An 18,112-nucleotide genomic window follows, 5' to 3' on the forward strand; every position below is an offset into this window, starting at 1 on the left:
CCTTTTGTATTCATATTCGAACATTCAAATTATGGTTGAAGTACAAATATTTTAGTGTCAAAATACTATTTTCCCAAGCCCTTCTAAAAAAAAATTCCCACGTTCCCACCTGAGGTAGGTTTCTGCATGATAATAATCCTACATATATATACACACACATGTCCTTATCCATAGTGATTGTATTACCTACAGTAGATGGCTGTTGGCATGCTGCCAGCTTGGAGAAGCAGACAGGAGTACCGACACGGAAGCAAAGCAATGTACTGCTGTGGACACCACGATACGAAAGTCACACAATAGCACAAACAAACTAACCGATTGATGCAGTGGTAGACCAGCAACTCCCGTGTTCTGCGAGGTAAAATTACTGCTTTTGTGAATGGAGGCTGGTGGCTTCGAAGACAGCGATATAACGGCTTTGGTTCCCCGTCAAGAAGGGCTGTCTGACAGAAAGGGGATGACATGCAGCAAAGGGCCACAGGTCGGAACCGAACCCCGGGCCGCTGCGGTAAGGACTCAACCTTGGTACACGGGACGCCTGCTCTACCAGGTGAGCAACAGCAGCGCCCCCAGACAGCATTTCTGAAGGGGAACTGAAGACGTTATATCGCTGTCTTCGAAGCCACCAGACCCTAAGAACTAACCCTTTCATTTATTTCCAAACTAACGTCGTGAATGGTAACTCTGACTCCACTAGTGCTAGCGTTCACATTATTCAAAATCCTTAGTGATTAGTTTACTTTGGTAACCTATGTCACTGTTAAAACACCAGATTTTTTTTATCTCACTATAAAGACTAATATTATGATTACTATAACACATACACAAATATTTGTATTCATGCTTGTTTGTTACGTTCTAAATGAATTCCTGAAGCTTTAACTCTCAGCTCTACATCATTAACCACAACCCGTACCGTACAAGAACGAGCACACAAGCAGACACAGACTGACCAGGGTGGACTCCTCCTCTGCGTTTTCGTCCTCGGTGTTGTCCTCCAGAGAGACGTGTGTGGGGCCCAGGGCTGACGGAGAGCCCTTCCCATTGCAGTCGCTGTGCTCTGGGGGCCGTAAGTGGCCCAGTGAGGGGGGCCTGGAGCTGTGCATACTGGCTGAGCGGTACAGGAAGGGCACCTACAGAGGGACAGGATGTGGTTACACTTGGAAATGCCATAGTCTCATTATCCAATAGGTGCTTCGTGTTAAGATATACAGCCGTGCATCAGGCTGGACATCTAGCTGGCAGCATGGACACAGAGGTTGGGAACTTTTTACGGGACATTCCCCATCCTTGGATACAAAGCCTGGTGGCGGGGGGGATTCCCCGGACCGGCAAAGCTGGCATGCCACTACGTCATACCTGCAACATCTCCATCCGAGCGGGTGTTTTCCGGGGCTGTACAGTTCAAAACTTCATTTATAATGTTAAAATTCAAATTATTATTAATAATAACTAACGGAAACATTGCATGAAGTCCACCTTTTCTCTCTCTCTCTCTCTCTCTTTCTCTTTCGGCACACACGAGGGGCGTGGCGCTCATAAAAACATGTTTTTATCCAACGAAATATTCTGCTTCAAGCCATATTTGTTGCCGTTTAGTCTTTCAAAAACTTTATTTTTCATAAATGTTTACTCCTTTACCCGCACCTGTATGCCTATTAACGGGGCGGTTTAGCAGCAATCTAACAGCACCAAGAACAACAAGAACAGGCAGAAATCAGAACACTATTTGTTGGCGTTTAGTCTTTCGAAAACTACATTTTTACTGCAATTTCATAACCGTTTACTCTACCAGCACGCACCTGTATGCATATTAACTAGGCGGTCTAGCAGCAACCTAAGAGCACCAAGAACAACAACAACAGGCAGAAATTGGGACACTGTGAATCTGAGATATTTTTAAGGTTCTATTCTCTTGTTGCAGCGTTAAATTTGGTTGTTTTTGAGCATCTTTCTTATAAAACTAGGCAGAGTTTTTATGGGTTTACGTGCGTGCTCTGCATGTAATCTGATATTCAATCATATTCAATGTGTTTAATGTATCTAGGCCTCTATTTTTATATGTTTCACTGGCTATGCAATGATGTCAGAGGTTATACAATATGTTGCTGTGGAAATAAGGCTATGATTGATGCACTTACTAGTGTAAGTGCAAAGAAGAATGCCATAAAAACATTGACACTGACATTATAAATTTAAGATGTATACTAAAAGTAACTGCTGTCAAGTGAGAGACTTACAATTTATTGAGATTGTGGTATCAATATAGTTTAAAACCCCAGTTGTGCTCCAAGTCAAATGTCCTACAGTGCGCTAGAGATTATCCAGAGGTAGAAAACAGCATCTACCTGCAGCAGAGCATCCGGGGGCAAATCCATGGAGCTCCGGGTCTCCACTGACTCCATCCTCCGGTGTCGGGGCCCTCGCTGCGACTGGGACATGGAGTCGGTCCTGACCAGAGAGGCGCCGTCTTCGTCCATCAACCCGCCTCCTCCTCCTCCTCCTTCTCCTTCTCCTTCTCCTTCTCCTCCGCCTTCCTCGTCGTCCGAGCTGGAGCCGCCCTCCCCGGAGAGGAGGGACCGTCGCTCCCCGGACTGCCGCTTCTGGCGTTTGAGCGACGGGGCGCGACCCAGGCTGTTCCAGCTGGACCGGCGACTGGTCCAGCTGCTGCCGGAGCTCCATGGGGCGAGAGGGGAAGAGCTCGGGGCACTTGTCTGGAGCAGGAAGACGACCGGGAGGGCAAGAGGGGGGCAAAGTGATAAAGAGGCAAGACAGAGAAAAAAGACTTACAAGAGGGACAGCATGTAAAAGTGTCGATCTTTTATCTCTGGCGATGTTGTTGTTGCAGGCAAACAAACCCGAGCTGAATTGGGTTGATTTGGCTTGACGTGAGCTGAATTGAATAGAGATTCGTGCTGACAAGCAGACAGGAGCAGATGTAGAGATCTGGGCTTATTTTCTCAAGTCTTTATCCCCAATCATCAGTGTGTCAAATACAGAGTGGCAGTGGCAGCAGTAAGTAGAGTGTCGAACCGGCACACCACATTAATCATCATCAGTCATTATGACCTCCACACATCAGCAGGACACAGTGAATTCGGAAAGACACTCGGAGGAAAGCCAGGCAGCTGTAGGGGCTATGGGTAATTCCTGGCACTTATCCCCTTGCATGTGTATTAATGTTGGCTTTGTGACATCCTGGATCAGGGTTATTACACTTGAAAAACCACATGATTTGGTGAGAATAATAATAAATGTACAAACCGGTGATTTGTCGTAGCAGGCTGGGTCTATGGAGACGTTGCTGCCTCGACGGGCCTCGTAGCCCAGGATGGGGTCCCCTACGGCCGGCAACTTGGGTACGGGCATGGGGGTGGCGGCCGTGTGGGTTATTAGAGGCGGAGTCAGGCTGGTCTTCAGGTCCACGTGACCATTTACAGGAACTACTAGTAAAGGAAAGAGGGATGAAGACAGTAAGATTTAGTGGTTTAGAAGTTGGCAAGAGCAAAGGGGATGAGTGTTAGAGAGGACTAAAGAGGACCGGGGTTTAATCATAGGCGCTGTATATTAGTGGACGTAGTCACCGTGACGTCATCCATTGGTTTGTGGACTACGATTTCGAAGCCTTGAGGTCGGCATTTTGGCCGTCGCCATCTTGTTTTTTTGCAACCAGAAGTGACACGAGAGGGTGGAGTTCAACCGAACGCTGAATGAGACATTTTTAGGCAACCAAAATGTTACAATTAACTTTGATGAACTGAAAACTGAAAGGGTTAAAGTTAAAACACAGACAACTCCCAGACCGGACAACGACGTGGTAGCGACCTGTCAATCACAAGGTAAACACGCCCTAAAGCATCCCCTGCTTTATGGTCTATTTGACTCTAAATGGGACCATAATTTACTAAATGAACATCATGCTGTATTGAAGAAGACTTGAAACTAGCGATTGAGACCATAAACTCATGTTTACAATGTTTACCGAGGTAATAAATCAAGTGAGAAGTAGGCTCATTTTTCTCATAGACTTCTATACAATCAGACTTCTTTTTGCAACCAGAGGAGTCGCCCCCTGGCACTTCAGCATTGGCTTCACTTTTCAGACCCGAAGGTGCAAAATGCTCTCAACATGGGGACCACTGAGCCGGCGGTTGGCAGCTAACAGTGCTAACAGTGAAAACTCTGGCAACATGCTGACAGAACTAACAAACTAACAGTGTTAACCTGGGGGGGAACCGGAGGGTGGGTGCACGCTCACATGCACTAAAAGGCTGGCGCGGCTGGCACGGCTATATCAACAAAGCACGGAGAAGCTCGGATTACAACACACAGAGAGAGAGAGAGAGAGAGAGAGAGAGAGAGAGAGAGAGAGAGAGAGACTTCATTCTCTGCTCAGGTAGACATTACTCCTCCATATCTTTACAAAGACAATAGTTGTTTGCTGCTATATTAATGATCTGGATATCGTATAGAGCACCTTTAATGAATAAGAGAAGAAAGGGAATGAGAAGTGACAGAGGTGAGAGACAGAGGGGAAAGAACCACAAAAAAAGCTGATAAAAAACAGCACCATCGAGAGAAGAATGGAAGTGCTAACTTGAATAAAAACAAAGAGGAAGAGCAGGAAGAGGTGGCGCATGGGGAGGAGTGCCACGGGGGTTACACCCTCAGTAACGCAGCGCAGCATACTTAAAAATGGATGCCTCATACTGTTATTGAGAAACATGAATATTTCAGCAGGGCATTAATCTTATGGGGAGCGTGGGAGAGAATATTATGTTTGGCAGCAACACAAATACATGACATGGCGGAGGGGCGATGCAACTTCAATAACGCTAATTCCTCCGTCTCCCAACCTTTTATCCGAGGCCTGGAAGATGCATATTAGGCTCTTCCGGCTATGTAAGCAGTTTGGTACGGAGCATCTGAAGGGGCTGCAGGGGAGATGATGCCGTACGTCTGGGAGTTGTACTCCATGCAGTAGTGTTTCCATTTGGCTTTTTCAGTCTGCGCGAACGGTAATTAGAGGGTACGGGAAGTGGCGTGTGAGGAATTATGGATGAGGCCGCTGTGTTGGTTTGATGCTGTGCAGGCACGTGCCCCGAGTGTGGTTGGAAAGCAATGGAGAAAAAAGGCTGAGAACAGGAGACCACAGACGTAGAGCAGGTGGGGGATGTTTGCACAGTGTATACTTTAGATGCCTTTGGCCTAACCTGCTGCTGTATCACCAACTTTGACATGCATTTTGTGTAAGAAAGACAGCACAGTGTGTAATCTACGGGGATCTGACAAAAGGTTTGGTAGGGGAAAAATGCCAGCAGTTAACTGTGCAAACACAGATGGTGCGAGTTTTGCCAAGTGTAATAGAGAGGCTTAGAAAAAAATCCCTGAGTTCATGCCAGTGCATTCCGCTTGTAGCATCATTGATTCAAGCAGCCATGTAATGTGTTGTCTGTATAAGCTACCGCATGTGCAGTTTCACCTGCAGAGGCTGATAAATCCTTCTTGCTGTCGTTAACGTCCTCCATACTTCGTGCGCAGGAATCGATCTCCGAACCCGATTTAGAAGCGTCGCCCTTGACACACAAAAAACAACACAAAGAGTTAGAGGAGAGCACCTGTGGGAAAAAAAAAAATCTCTGTTTCTTAGTGGAGTTAACAGAAAGCATGTGGGTTGAAGTTGCCTCTAAGCAGATCCCTGCTTAGCTGTATCTCAGTCCCCAGTGTCGCATCAACCTTTGGTCTGATCTGATCTTGGATCAGTCACTAGAGGCAACCTCCCCTCTTTGTAAGCAGGCGGGTGAGGGTGTGGTCTCCCCGTGATCCCGGGGTTCAAAGGGTATACAGAGACGGTGAAAACCATGTAAAGTGTTGTCATGCAAGGACAGTGAGAAGGTTCAGAGAGAAACCACACTGAAACGCAACCGGTAAAATGCAACACGGCGGTTTTCAGAGAGGACCCGGTAGGTATATTTTTGCCGTGCAACAACACATTGGCCGCACGGTGATTCTTTTTACTCGCCAGAACCATTGAACGGCTACAAAAGACCTTCAGTGTGGTTGCTAGGTTTACAATTCTCACACTTAAACACACAAACACGCAACACACGACAAGTGTTCTTCGTTGTGGTGTAAGGCAGTGGTTCCCAACCTATTTTCCTTAAAACCTCCCCTACTTGTATCTAAGAAAAGCTGAGTGCCCTCCATGTCATCCCGCAAAAAAAAAAAAAATTCTCAATTTGAATAAAGTGATTCAGAGTATTACATGAGTTAGTTTTTTTTTTTATCAAATCAACTTTCCTTAATAGAACTTCTCAGTTTCTTAAATAAAGTGATGAAATCTTGACAAATCCGCCAAGCAAATGCAGATACATAAGATTATCCTTTTTTTTTTAATGACTTCATTAATTTACTATAATAGCGTTAGAGCCAAAATAGATTTATTCAATTAATTAAATCGGCAGTGAAAATTTTGTTTTTTGAAAGGCTAAACGGCAACAAATATGGATTGAAGTGGAATATTTAGTTTTGCTCAATGTAAGAATCAGAAATTGCTTGTTAACAGCGACACTTGTGGCCGTAAAGTCAACAATAGTCAGCGTCCTGTTGCTTGTGCTCGCACTACGTAGGCGCGAGCGAGCATCAATCAAAACATTGAGGCGAAACACACGAGACTGAATGTGATTGACAGCTAAAAACACAATATCACTATATACAGTATGTTTAATGCTTGGCTGTAATGTTAACTTATCTGTTCAATAATTTTGCCAGCATGGGGTCCGTTTTGATACCCAAAACTGAACGACGGTCCCCTCCATGAATCGAAGGACCGGCCGATGTTGATCCTAGTTTTTTCGCTGGACGTCAGTCACATTTCTGTTTTGCAAGACGGGCTTCACCAGATAGAACTTTTTGTTTTTTTTTGTGCATCCATGGAGTTTGTGTTGGAGTATGAGTTGTGACGGAGGCTGGCCGTTTGTTTGCGTTAGCAGACTCCATTTCTAACCAACCGTTAGCTAACCTATTTTTTAGGTTAGGTTACAACCTGTTCCCTCATTTGCAATAATAAATGATTCATACATGTAAAAAGTTACATACAGTCCCTTTAATTAGCGAAAACATATATTTTTTGAATAGTTTTATATACAGACGTATAAATGTATAAATTATCCAGTAAGCGTGGTATTGTGATTTAGTTATACATGAATAAATCTAATTTTGTCAACCTCAGAGCAGACAAATCAAGTCACACCCCCTGTGAGAGGGGGCCGGAACCGAGGTTGGGAACCACTGATGTAGGGGGCTGTAACCCCCACCGCTTGTCAGAGCGGCAGAACTGTTAATGCCCTGTTTTGTTCTCTATCATTGTTCCAGACAGTGATGTCAAAACGAGTTATCTCTCACAGTTTCATATTTCCAAATTGTTCTAACCTTCTTCCCTTGCCGTCTTTCCCTGACTTTTCTCAAGCCCTTAATTACTTTCTTCTAGCCTCTGCTTCACACTGCCTTCCAACTTAAAATCCCGCTGCAGCGAGCCCTCAGAGTTCCTGCTCGTATTTGTTGCGCTACGCCAGAGCCTGCAGACTCCATTAATATGTGCGAGGGGGTGCCAGGTGGATGCTGGATTAATAGAATGCCGACGCGGTGAGTCAGACCTCTGTGGTAGCAAAGTGAAAAAACTGTGTGCAGCGAAGCCTCAGGACCTAATCACCATGCACCTCCCTTTAAACTAGCAAATTACTTTCTTGATACTTCCCATGGGTGTGAGAGAAAGACACAGTGGGTGTGGATACACTGCGTATTGTGTTTGTTTACTGCAGGCTGTGTTGGGTATCTATGGCTATCTTCGATGCACCTATTTTTTTCTTCTAGTTAAAGTCGTGCGCCCCAGACTGATTTCCCCCTGAACCTGTGCGGTGTGGGAAAATTAGGTAAGGAGAGCGGATGCTAATGAACTAGCAGGCAAGTTGACTCGAGAGCTACTTGGAGACCATGCTCATTACGTTCCTGCATCTACTTATCTATCACAGTGGCTTGATCCTATTTAGAAATCTTGGCTCGCAGCAGGAAACACGGAGCACCTGGGAACGGCTACTTTAAATAACAAGGTACAAAGAATAAATAGCTGGGCATTTTCGGTGAATTTGTGTGTTATTATCCAGTTGAAACTTCATTCATAACTTTGACATTCAAATTCTAAATCAACATTTCAATGCTGCGCAGCTTTTTTTTTTTTTTTTTGCATGTATATTCATTTTGTTTAAACCCGGTATTTCTGCAGAGTTGTAGTTAAAGATCAGGCTACACTAATATTATTAGTATTAGACTATTTGTAGAATTAGATTCCAGTGGTGGCTGCGTAAGAGAAGCCTCCGTGTTATAGTTTTATAATATAAATATATGCGCAACTCAACACGTTCCACACCATGGATTGGTTGATGCCTTTACTCACGGTGCGAAAAAATCAACAATAATATTGGCATTCTGTGTGAAAATATCCATGACAAAATCAACAGTTTGAAAAAAATATATTGATTTACAAATGAATCGCCCAAAAAAAATGGTGTGTAAAGGACTCAACTCCAGAGCATTGTCAAAATGTATTGAAATATAACGAAATATTCTGCTTCAATCCATATTTGTTGGCATTTAGCCTTTCAAAAAACATTTTCACCGAGGTCAAAAAACTGTTTGGTCTCCCACTCGCCAGACACAAAGGGAGGCATGCACCTGTATTGACAGCACCATAAATTACATTCATATAACCACAATAACAAAAAAATATATATATTTTTATTTTTTTATTTTTTCAGGGTGATGACGAAGCTTCAATCAAAAACCTCAATAGAAACTTTGAAAAAAATAAAAAAACGACATTCGGTACAGCCCTACTATGTAGTCTAGTTTTTTTTGCTTGCCTGTATATAATAACTATATGGTTAGCTTTGTTTAGTTCTCTTGCCCCTTGTTTTAGCTGTTTATCATTGTATCTCCCTGTACATTTGTTCTTGGCACTGTGTATGTACATTGAGGGCTACTGGAAACCTGATTCTAATTCCATAGGAGCAGTACTAAGACAATCATGGCTAACATGCCTTTAGCTATACTTAATAAATGTTTGGGCATGAAGATTATATCACAGATAAATGCTTACACTGTGCTCACAACCCACAATAATTTATCACCAAACATAAATAATAAAAAAAAAAAATCAGTTTTAACCACAGCGAGGTGCCCCCTCCCACAGGGCTTATCAACCCACACACAATCAATCAGAAAGGACAGCTGTGATAGGACAAACCCAGTGGAGCATCAACCTTTATCTCCTCTCCCTCTCTCTCTGTCTTCTTCAGGTAAAGGGGAAAGAGAGGAGAGCAGTTGTGTCTTTGGTGGTCAGTTATAGGAGCTTGTACCCGCAGTAGCCTCTGGTCAGTGTAAAGGTCAGCATGACAGAGTGCATGTTTACTCACAGGAGAAACAAAGCTAGGCCAGGGGCTTTGTTGTGACGACCTTGTAGTATAAGCCTAAGGACTAAACCTGACAGGTCCAGGTGAAGAGCGACGGGACAACCTGACCCTCATCTCTCCTTTCTGAGGCACGCAGACGAAAACAGCTGGCTTTAAGGAACTTAGATTTGGGAAAAATTACAATGTTCATCAGTTTACCCACTGAGAACAACAATCATCATCATCCATGTGTCGTCCATAGATTGGGTGCTGTTATTTTCCACACCAAAAGGCCTTTACACACTGTTGACAGGAATAATAAAGTTTGCTGTCTTGAATCAGACTACGGAGCCTCTGTGTTTTTTAAATATAGGCGCAACTCAACCCGTTCTGCACAACGTGAGTGGTTGATGCCTTTATTCGCGGTGCGATAGCTCAGAAAAAGGACCTTGTTCCAGGAAAAAAATAATTACAGCGCTTTTTCACTGCGTAGTATTCATGATTAAAAATATATATATATATATATATATATATATATATATATATATATATGTAACTTTGGTCTCCAGGGCCGGAGTCTCTGCTGTACTCTGCCTGCCTGCTTGCCTTCACTCACACACCACGCTCGTTCTCACTCGCTCCACCTGTCACGTGCATGCGCGCGCACTACACACTGCAGAAGAGTTAGTTTAGCTCTGAGAATATCCAACAGAGGTTTCCCGTGTCTTGTGAAGTGACGGGGCTCCGCAGAGAGAAACGTTATCGTCTCTGACCAAAACTCCGGTGTCTCCCCTGTTCCCTCCGACTGCGGTCGGGAGGCTGAGGCAGGAAAAGCCAACACTAGAATCAACATTGGTTCATGGAGAGACCTTCGTCTGGTCAACTAACATTACTGCCAAGCAGCTGAAATATAGAGTGATATTGTGCTTTTAGCTGACGTGTGTCGCCTCACTGTTTTGACCAATGCTCGTTCCTGTCTACGTAGAGCGAGCACGAGCAACATGACGCTGACTTTCGTTGATTTAACGACCACAGGTGTCGCTGTTAACAAGCAATTTCTAATTCTTACATAGAGTCCCTTTAGCTATGAGAGCAGCAATTAAAGGTGAACAAATATGTTGGTGCAAAAGTAAAACATCTTATTGAAACAATATCTCACCCTCATCTTTTTGCAGCAATGGAGAGTTAACAGCACACATTCCTTATAGGAAGCCATTTTTTAAATACCCCTCTCCAGTTTCACTATAGTTTTGTTATTATGTATGGGTAAGGTGATTATAGCTTAACTTTTCCAATGAAATTCAACACAAGCAGATGATTCCCCCTGCACCTGCAGGAATAACACTATAGAAGATAAACTGAGGCTATTACTTCTCTTGGCTCGGGTTTCTCGGCTCCACTAAGTTAATGATTCCTTTAAGGAAATAAAAAATGTAGGACTCTTTAGGCTGCATAATAAAAAAGTAACAGTTTGTTAACTATTAATGTATGCGCAGCAGTAGCATAAACCGTTGATATATCTACAGATGACACACAGCCAGAGTAGTTTAAACTGCACAGTCCTGATATGTTCATGTCCAAAGATCGAGCTGACCTAAGATGTGCTCTGCCCCTAATCCTCTGCTTGTCAGGAGTGCACAATGCAATTTAGAAAGTCAACTGGCTGCAAGTGGGTGAAACTACACCAGACTGCAGCTCAGTCCCGCCAAATTGATCTGCCAAATTTCCTTCTCTTTCCTTCACTTTTGCTGTTCTCTCTCCTCTTTTTTTTTCTTTCTGTATCATCTTCTCAGTGTGTTTCTTTTGTCTCTTTTTTTCTCCCCTCTCTAGTACATTATGTACAACTTCTTCACAGGAAGACATTAATCCCCATCTCAGCTGTCAGAAAACAAATCCTCTGTAAAAGAAAAAGAAAAAAAAGATCCAGTCAGAGTGAATAAAAACTTCCCTCCCACCAAAAAAAAGAGACGTTTTCTTATATTCCAGATTTAAGGCATCTCAGGAAGAGCAGACATTACATAAAAATGGTAGAAGGAGCAATCAACAGAGAAGGCTTTGCACTTTTTTGGTTTTGGTATTATATTACTAAAAAATGCATTTTCAATATATTAGTGTTGAGTATACTGTTGGTTTGGGGAGAATTCAGCCAAGATCAGCAAGTAGAAGGAAGTGTTGGAGGTTTCACTTGGAGAAAGGATAGATGGAGATGATAGCTTTGGATCAAGGGGGGTGAGGGTGGTGGGGGTGGACTGGACTCGAGGGAAATCCCTCGTCCCGAAATAGCCCGGTTGTTTGGATAGCTTGTTTACACTCTGCCACCCCAATTTGGGCATGGTGGCGGGAGCAGGAGATGGGCCAGACCAGGCCTGCTGCTGATAGCCAGACAATAATAGACACCAGCAGCACACAGGGGCATCTCAATTACATCGCTTTAAAAAGGGTGTAAATGGGAGACGGTGGGTGGATGTTGATAGAAGGAAGAGGTGTAATTATGTTGTGCATGTGTGTGTGTGTGTGTGTGTGTGTGTGTGTGTCCACCAAAATTGGTGCTGCATTTGAGACACATCAGCCCAGAATTGGATCGAATACCAGTACTGTTGTGGCAATCCTCTAAACTAACACCATTAATGACATCCACAGTAATACAGGTATGGAAGTCCAGGGGCGCCGATATTTAAATTAAATCATTTAATCAGATTGCAATGGCATGCTCTGTCTGCATTAAAATGTAAAACATCCAGCTCGCGTTTCCATCTTTCAAAATAGGTGATTATTGCCACAATGGAAATTAAAATGAAAACTTATATGTACACCAAAACATAAAACTGCCATAATGATCATTTTTCAATATACATGTATAATAATCTGGCAATTTGCATTCTGAACCTTGGAAATGAAAACAAAAACTGTCCTGATGTCTTTATTTTAAGGACTGAGGCTGTAGCTTCAAGCTAATGCTAACATCAGCAGGCTAACATGCTCATAATGGAACATTCAGATATTTAATTATTAGGTTTACAGTTCAACATATTCATATTCATTAATTTCACAATGTCAGTATGCTAACTTTTGCTAATTAGCAATGAAACCAAATGAATAGATGAGGCTGATGGCCTCATCCCCAAAGTTATTATTCATCCTGAGGGGGGACATGAATGTGTGTACCAAATTTCCCTCCAATAGTAGTTGAGATATCTCACTGAAAACCACAAGTCAATCTCATGGCACCTTCACGAGAGACTGGACCACAAACTGTATATAAGAAATGAACATCGTCACCGTGATGTCACCCATTGGTTCGTTTAGCACCATTTCGAAGACTCAAGTTCATCATTTTGGCCGTCGCCATCTTGGTTTCTTGCAACCAGAAGTGACACGAGGGTGGACAGTACACCGAACACTGATATTTTACACATTTTAAAGACATTTCAAGGTGACCAAAAGGTTATAATTCACTTTCATGAACTGAAAACACACTGCAAACTGGTTAAAGTTCTAAGACCAAACATGGACAACTCCCTGATCGGACAACGCCGTGGTGGCCTCCTGTCAATCACAAGGTAGCCTAAAGCATACCCTGCTTTATGCCCATGTTTATAATGTTTATTGAGGTAATAAATCAAATGAGAAGTAGGCTCATTTTCTCATAGACTTCTATACAATCTGACCTCTTTTTGCAACCAGAGGAGTCGCCCCCCTGCTGGATATTAGAAAGAATGCAGGTTTAAGGCACTTCCGCATTGGCTTCACTTTTCAGAACCGGAGGTAGCTGCCTGGGCTTGACAAAAACTAAGCAGGTCACCAAAACCAGTAGGATTCATTCTCCACGCCACAAGCTAAAAAAACGCATAGTTCCCGCCAAAATCAAAATCAAAATGTTGATTTTCATTTTCAAATTGAAGGATAATGTGGCACCCTAAACTTGAAAATAAAATGGGAATTGAATTGTAGTTAAATTTCTATTTGATTGAATGACTTCATTTTAATATTGGCAGTCCTGAACTTCTACAGACGGCTAGTACATACAATGTTTGCAAAGTGTACAGACAGTTATAGGAGAATCAAACTGTAACGACAGGTTTAATCATTAGACCAGCCAGCAGACTCAACTCAAATCCCCATTACAAGCTCGGGCCCCCCAGTGGGCTGCCGTGTTTTAACAATTCAGAACATTTGCCCACTGGAAAACTCGTGGATCAGTGCTGGATTTGCATTTAACAGTGTGAAATTAGAGGGCACGAGGACAAGACTTACAACCAACTGTTTTTTCAAAGGCCTCCATTTCCCAGAGTGTACCGGCCTTGCCTTAAGAGCCTGAGTCATGCAAACAGGGTTGATCCCCCCCACTCTCTTTATTAGCTCTCATCCTCTAGTCCGACTGGATTTATCTGGCTGTGCCGGGGGCCTCCCAAAAAGCCGGCGCTCATCCCTCCCCTCATCTCTATCCTCCAGCCAGATAAAACAAAGACTGAGAGAGAGGGAGATTTTTGGCAGCACCGGAGCAGCGCTCTTAGCCCGAGGCTTGAAAGAAAAAAGGGGTGGAGGGCTGGTGGGAGGTGAGCATTCAATCTGAAGTTTGATGCGGAGTCTGCTTTTAAAAAAAAGAACAAGAAAAGACAGACACACACACACTGCAAGCCACTTTGTAGTCTCTTCTGAACATTCACTCACTGCACCGGTTAGTTTCAGCAGCAAGGGCATCATGCAGGAAGCAGGTTAGAGGACTTTTTAGATGATGTGACACGTTCTCCGGCAGCCATGTTGGAGGTCCTCTGCTTTTGGCAACAAACTGCATTTCTCTCATTTGTGATTCAACAGTAAAAGAATTTGGTTTATTTCTGTGCGGCTTTAGATGGAGACCGGTTGTTTCATAGTGGTACAACCAGTCGCACTCCCAATATCACTGTGCTGTTAGCTAATTTGCACGGTTTTCATTTGAAGTGTTTTGGCGCTATGTTGCTTCCCTTTCCACTAGTTCTTGTTCCAGTAAATTCATTCAAATTTAAAAATGATGGCTTGTACCATCACCACAATAAAGAAATTGAAGACAATTCCATCTGTGGCGCACAAAGAATTGACAAATGACTTTTGAAAAAATGTAATTGCAATGTCTCCTTCCAAAGTTATTCTACTTGTTCATGTGAACAGTTCTGACTATTTTTTTTTCTAGCAGTGGTTTTAAATAGTTGTCGCCGAACCAATCCCATGGATTGGTTAACGTTGGGTCACGGTCATCGGTTTTAATCATTTCAATTTTGTTTCTGCAAAATCGTGTTTTTTTGTCATCAGTTTTGGTAATACGGATGGCTCTAAATACCAAAACACCCATTAGCCTCAGCAGGGACAAGAAGCCAGCGGTTGTCCTAACTGGGAACAAAGAGCCACAATTTGTTCAAAGTTGACCCAGACCAAAACAAGTTGATTGATTTGAAACTGTTAAATATATTTTTCAGACTTCTACAAAGACTTCTGATCGCTGTTAGTGGGACAGTCAAAGAATTTGAAGCTCTGCGATTGGATGTTCACCAGTATGCTTGTCTGGAGTTGTAGCTGACTTCTCTCTTTACAATTTTATGTTCAAAGGCTTGTACCTTTGCCTTTTTTTTTTTTTTTTTTAAAGAGGACTTTTTATGCTCATTTCCAGGTGCATACTTGTATTCTGCTGTCTGAAACGCTCTGTTTGAGCTCCGCCCCCTCCCGAAAAGTTTGCTCTGATTGGTCAGCTGGCCCATTCTGTTGTGATTTGTCAACCGAACCAAACTCTTTGGACTCTGCTCCGCTCTAACTAACTTCGTTTGAGGGTGTGCCAAACTATCAAAGATAAATTTGACAGTTACAATAAAGTTATGTTTGAATCAGTTTTCCTCACCTACAAAAACACGAGGTAAAAAGCCAATGTATCATAGGCTCCATTGTAGCCTACTCTGTCGCTACTTTTGCGGCTGTAAATAAATTGTTTTGAGTGTCATAACCCTCCGCAAAATGACTTGTTTAACTATCAGTATTTGATCGATTTGGTCCGATAACATTTGGAAAGTTTAGAAGAGCAGTACAATTGAATCATTTTTATCCCTGTTCAAAGTTAGCATAGGGCAAACCGGAAGTTAGCCAGCTTGGCTGCCGGAAGTCTCTATAGCTATTAGGGATGCACCGTTAAAGCGCTGTAAAGCGCTGTAAATCTGCGGCCGCGAGCCACCTTCGCCCCGAGCCTTTCATAGCCGACCTAGAGCTGGTCGCGGTGCACCGCCATGTATGCGGGACTCCCCAGCCTGCCGTGTGTCACTCACACCGTCCAGCTTTCTGTTAACGAGGGTCTTTTGGCACAGAGAAGTACTGGTATTGGTACTTGCTATCGGCGAGTACCCAAATGTAAGTACTTGGTCTGAAAAAAGTGGTATCGGTTCATCTCCAACAGCAATAATTCATAGCTATATCTACAAAAAGTTATGCACTGTAATTCGTAGGTTTCCCAAATGTATTACTTGGTGACATCACCAAGTTACGGAAGAAAAGGCGGGACTTCAAGCAAGGCGTTTCAGGCAGTTCAGGAGCAGTGTTTCTGTGGGGGGGAGTAACTTGACTTTGTTCTTTGTAACTTTGCAGATCTTTTACATGCGCAAAAAACTATATAACACACTAAACGAAAGAGGAAAAAGCACAATAGCCTCTTTAATGAAGGAACCAGATATTTTCTATCAAAGTTACTCATCTTTTGGAAAAGCTCCAATTGCGAGCCACCTGATACTGTCTATGTAGAAAAATGAACTGGACTTTTTACTTCCCACTTCAGTACTCTACTGAATTGGGTTGGCAGTGAAACTTTCAGAAGTGAAGATCTCAAAACTTCTATGAATAAAAACTTATCTGCATGGCCCAATATATATATATATATAAAATAATATAATGGCAAGTTAAAAATAGCAGATGGGTTTTGTAATTTGGGTGGAGTGGCCCTTTTTAAAGACACCAGCAGCTGGCATACACTTGGAATTAAATATCTGCATCAGTGAATTTGATAAATGATCTGAGTTGGTCAGCCAAAAGAAAGACTCGTACAGGACCTACATGCACTTTGAGTTATCCTGCTACTATTCAACTATTAATGAGAAGACCTCCAAGCTGTGGCCACTGAGAGATCCGACACGTTATCTGCAAAGCCTTTCTATAGGGGAGGATGAGGAGAACGGGTGGAGAGGGAGGTCAGAGGGGAGATGGAGGAGGGCGGTTAGTCAGTTAAATGGAGGGGTGGGGAGGCAGAGCTGCAGTGCTTTACATACCCCTGAGTCTATAGGCAGCTGATTTAGGCTCAGCTGGACATGCAAGTCGTCCCGCTTGGCCACTTCCTACAGCGGAAGTGATCGGTGCAGCCGGACAGGAAGAGGGAGGCGCACACAGGAGAAGAAGGCACAGAGGTTGAGAGGTGGAAACCACAGCGGTAGACAAAGAGCAGAAGTTAAAGGAGGTTCATTCAACTTTACCGTGCAACATATCAAAACTGCACGTGTGTAGGCTATTTCAGTGACTTGAATTAGTTGAAAAAGCATGAAAAGTCAAGACAGCAAAGAGTAGAGGTGAAGAGCACAGCCGTGTTTTACCCTCCATCGGTCCATCATCCGGTCAGAAAGCAGCAATGAAAATGATCTTGACATATAATGAGCTGTGCAAATCGTTCAGGACATACTGTGCTCGGCATGGAAGCATTCCTGTGCAGCTGACTCGTCGAGTACGTATGTGTGTGCTTCGGTGTGCGTGTTTGCATTATGTGTGAAATGGTGTGTTTATTGTCAGAGTGAGAGGTGTAATAAAAAAAAGAACAAGCTTGTGTCTCCATAAAGAAACACTGCACTCTCTGCAGCGGATATTGGACTCCGTCGCGTGGACACGTTTTCACAACCTGACGAAGACACTCAATGAGAGAAAGAGAAGGATGACAGGAAGAGATGGAGGAAGGAGTTAAATCCTGAAAATAAAAGCAGGACTGAAAAAATCATTTCCCCTCTGCCTTTGTGTCCAAAGCAATATGGACACATTACACGTGATGCAGTTCTGTGTGTGTGTGTGTCTTGGCTCTACAGTCGTACATCTCTCCTGGCTTGGGCTCGCGTCATTCAAGCGCCCGTTACCTAGCAACCCTGACGCAGGGAAAGTTTGGTCCGACTAAAAATAAACTTAGTGTTTGCAGAAAGGGATGTTAAGTTGAGAAAAGGAGAGGGTGAATTAAGCCGACAGCTCTGTGATGATACAAGAAAGCAGAGGGGGGGAGAACAGAACGCAGAGATAAGGGGGTTTCTACATTTGGTAGTGTCTGTATGAGAGTGTTTGAAGAGTTCTCGGGCGGGTAGCTAAGGAGTAGGTTTTTAGAGTTATTTTGTTAACCTATGAGATAGAGAGACAAACCAAAACAGCAAAGTTGCAGGCCGGGCAAACAACGAGCTGTAAGGCGCAAGAGAGCTAGCAACTTAACCTAGCTTCTTAGCGTTGGCATTGTTTGCGACTAGTCAAATGTAGTAATTTAACCATAACACTCTGTATGTTACCCAATGTTTTTTAATCACAATTTGCGCTCAAATCACAAACGGGGCATAAGCAACGGCTAATGTCAGCCCTCGGTGGGCCGTTGGAATTGAAGTGATATAGAGAGGCGAAGTCCCGCCCCTTCCGTTAAA

At 43.3% G+C, this 18,112-nt stretch overlaps 1 protein-coding gene across 14 annotated transcripts in view; it reads right to left on the minus strand.

Annotated features, from left to right (window-relative positions):
• The window catches only part of cacna1g (calcium channel, voltage-dependent, T type, alpha 1G subunit), a 331,510-nt gene that overhangs the window by 101,499 nt on the left and 211,899 nt on the right, over positions 1 to 18,112 (minus strand). For 9 of the 14 annotated variants that reach the window (XM_074619022.1, XM_074619021.1, XM_074619017.1 and 6 more), the window contains exons 15-19: positions 16,724 to 16,789; positions 5,483 to 5,576; positions 3,265 to 3,446; positions 2,349 to 2,714; positions 954 to 1,133 (exon numbers count right to left, since the gene is read on the minus strand). In XM_074619022.1, the coding sequence (XP_074475123.1) occupies positions 954 to 1,133; positions 2,349 to 2,714; positions 3,265 to 3,446; positions 5,483 to 5,576; positions 16,724 to 16,789 (888 nt within the window). The remainder of the gene's footprint in view (positions 1 to 953; positions 1,134 to 2,348; positions 2,715 to 3,264; positions 3,447 to 5,482; positions 5,577 to 16,723; positions 16,790 to 18,112) is intronic. The other 5 variants (XM_074619026.1, XM_074619028.1, XM_074619031.1 and 2 more) reach the window with 3 other exon arrangements.

This window comes from Sebastes fasciatus, chromosome 20 (genome assembly GCF_043250625.1).
Source record: "Sebastes fasciatus isolate fSebFas1 chromosome 20, fSebFas1.pri, whole genome shotgun sequence".
NCBI lineage: Eukaryota > Metazoa > Chordata > Actinopteri > Perciformes > Sebastidae > Sebastes > Sebastes fasciatus.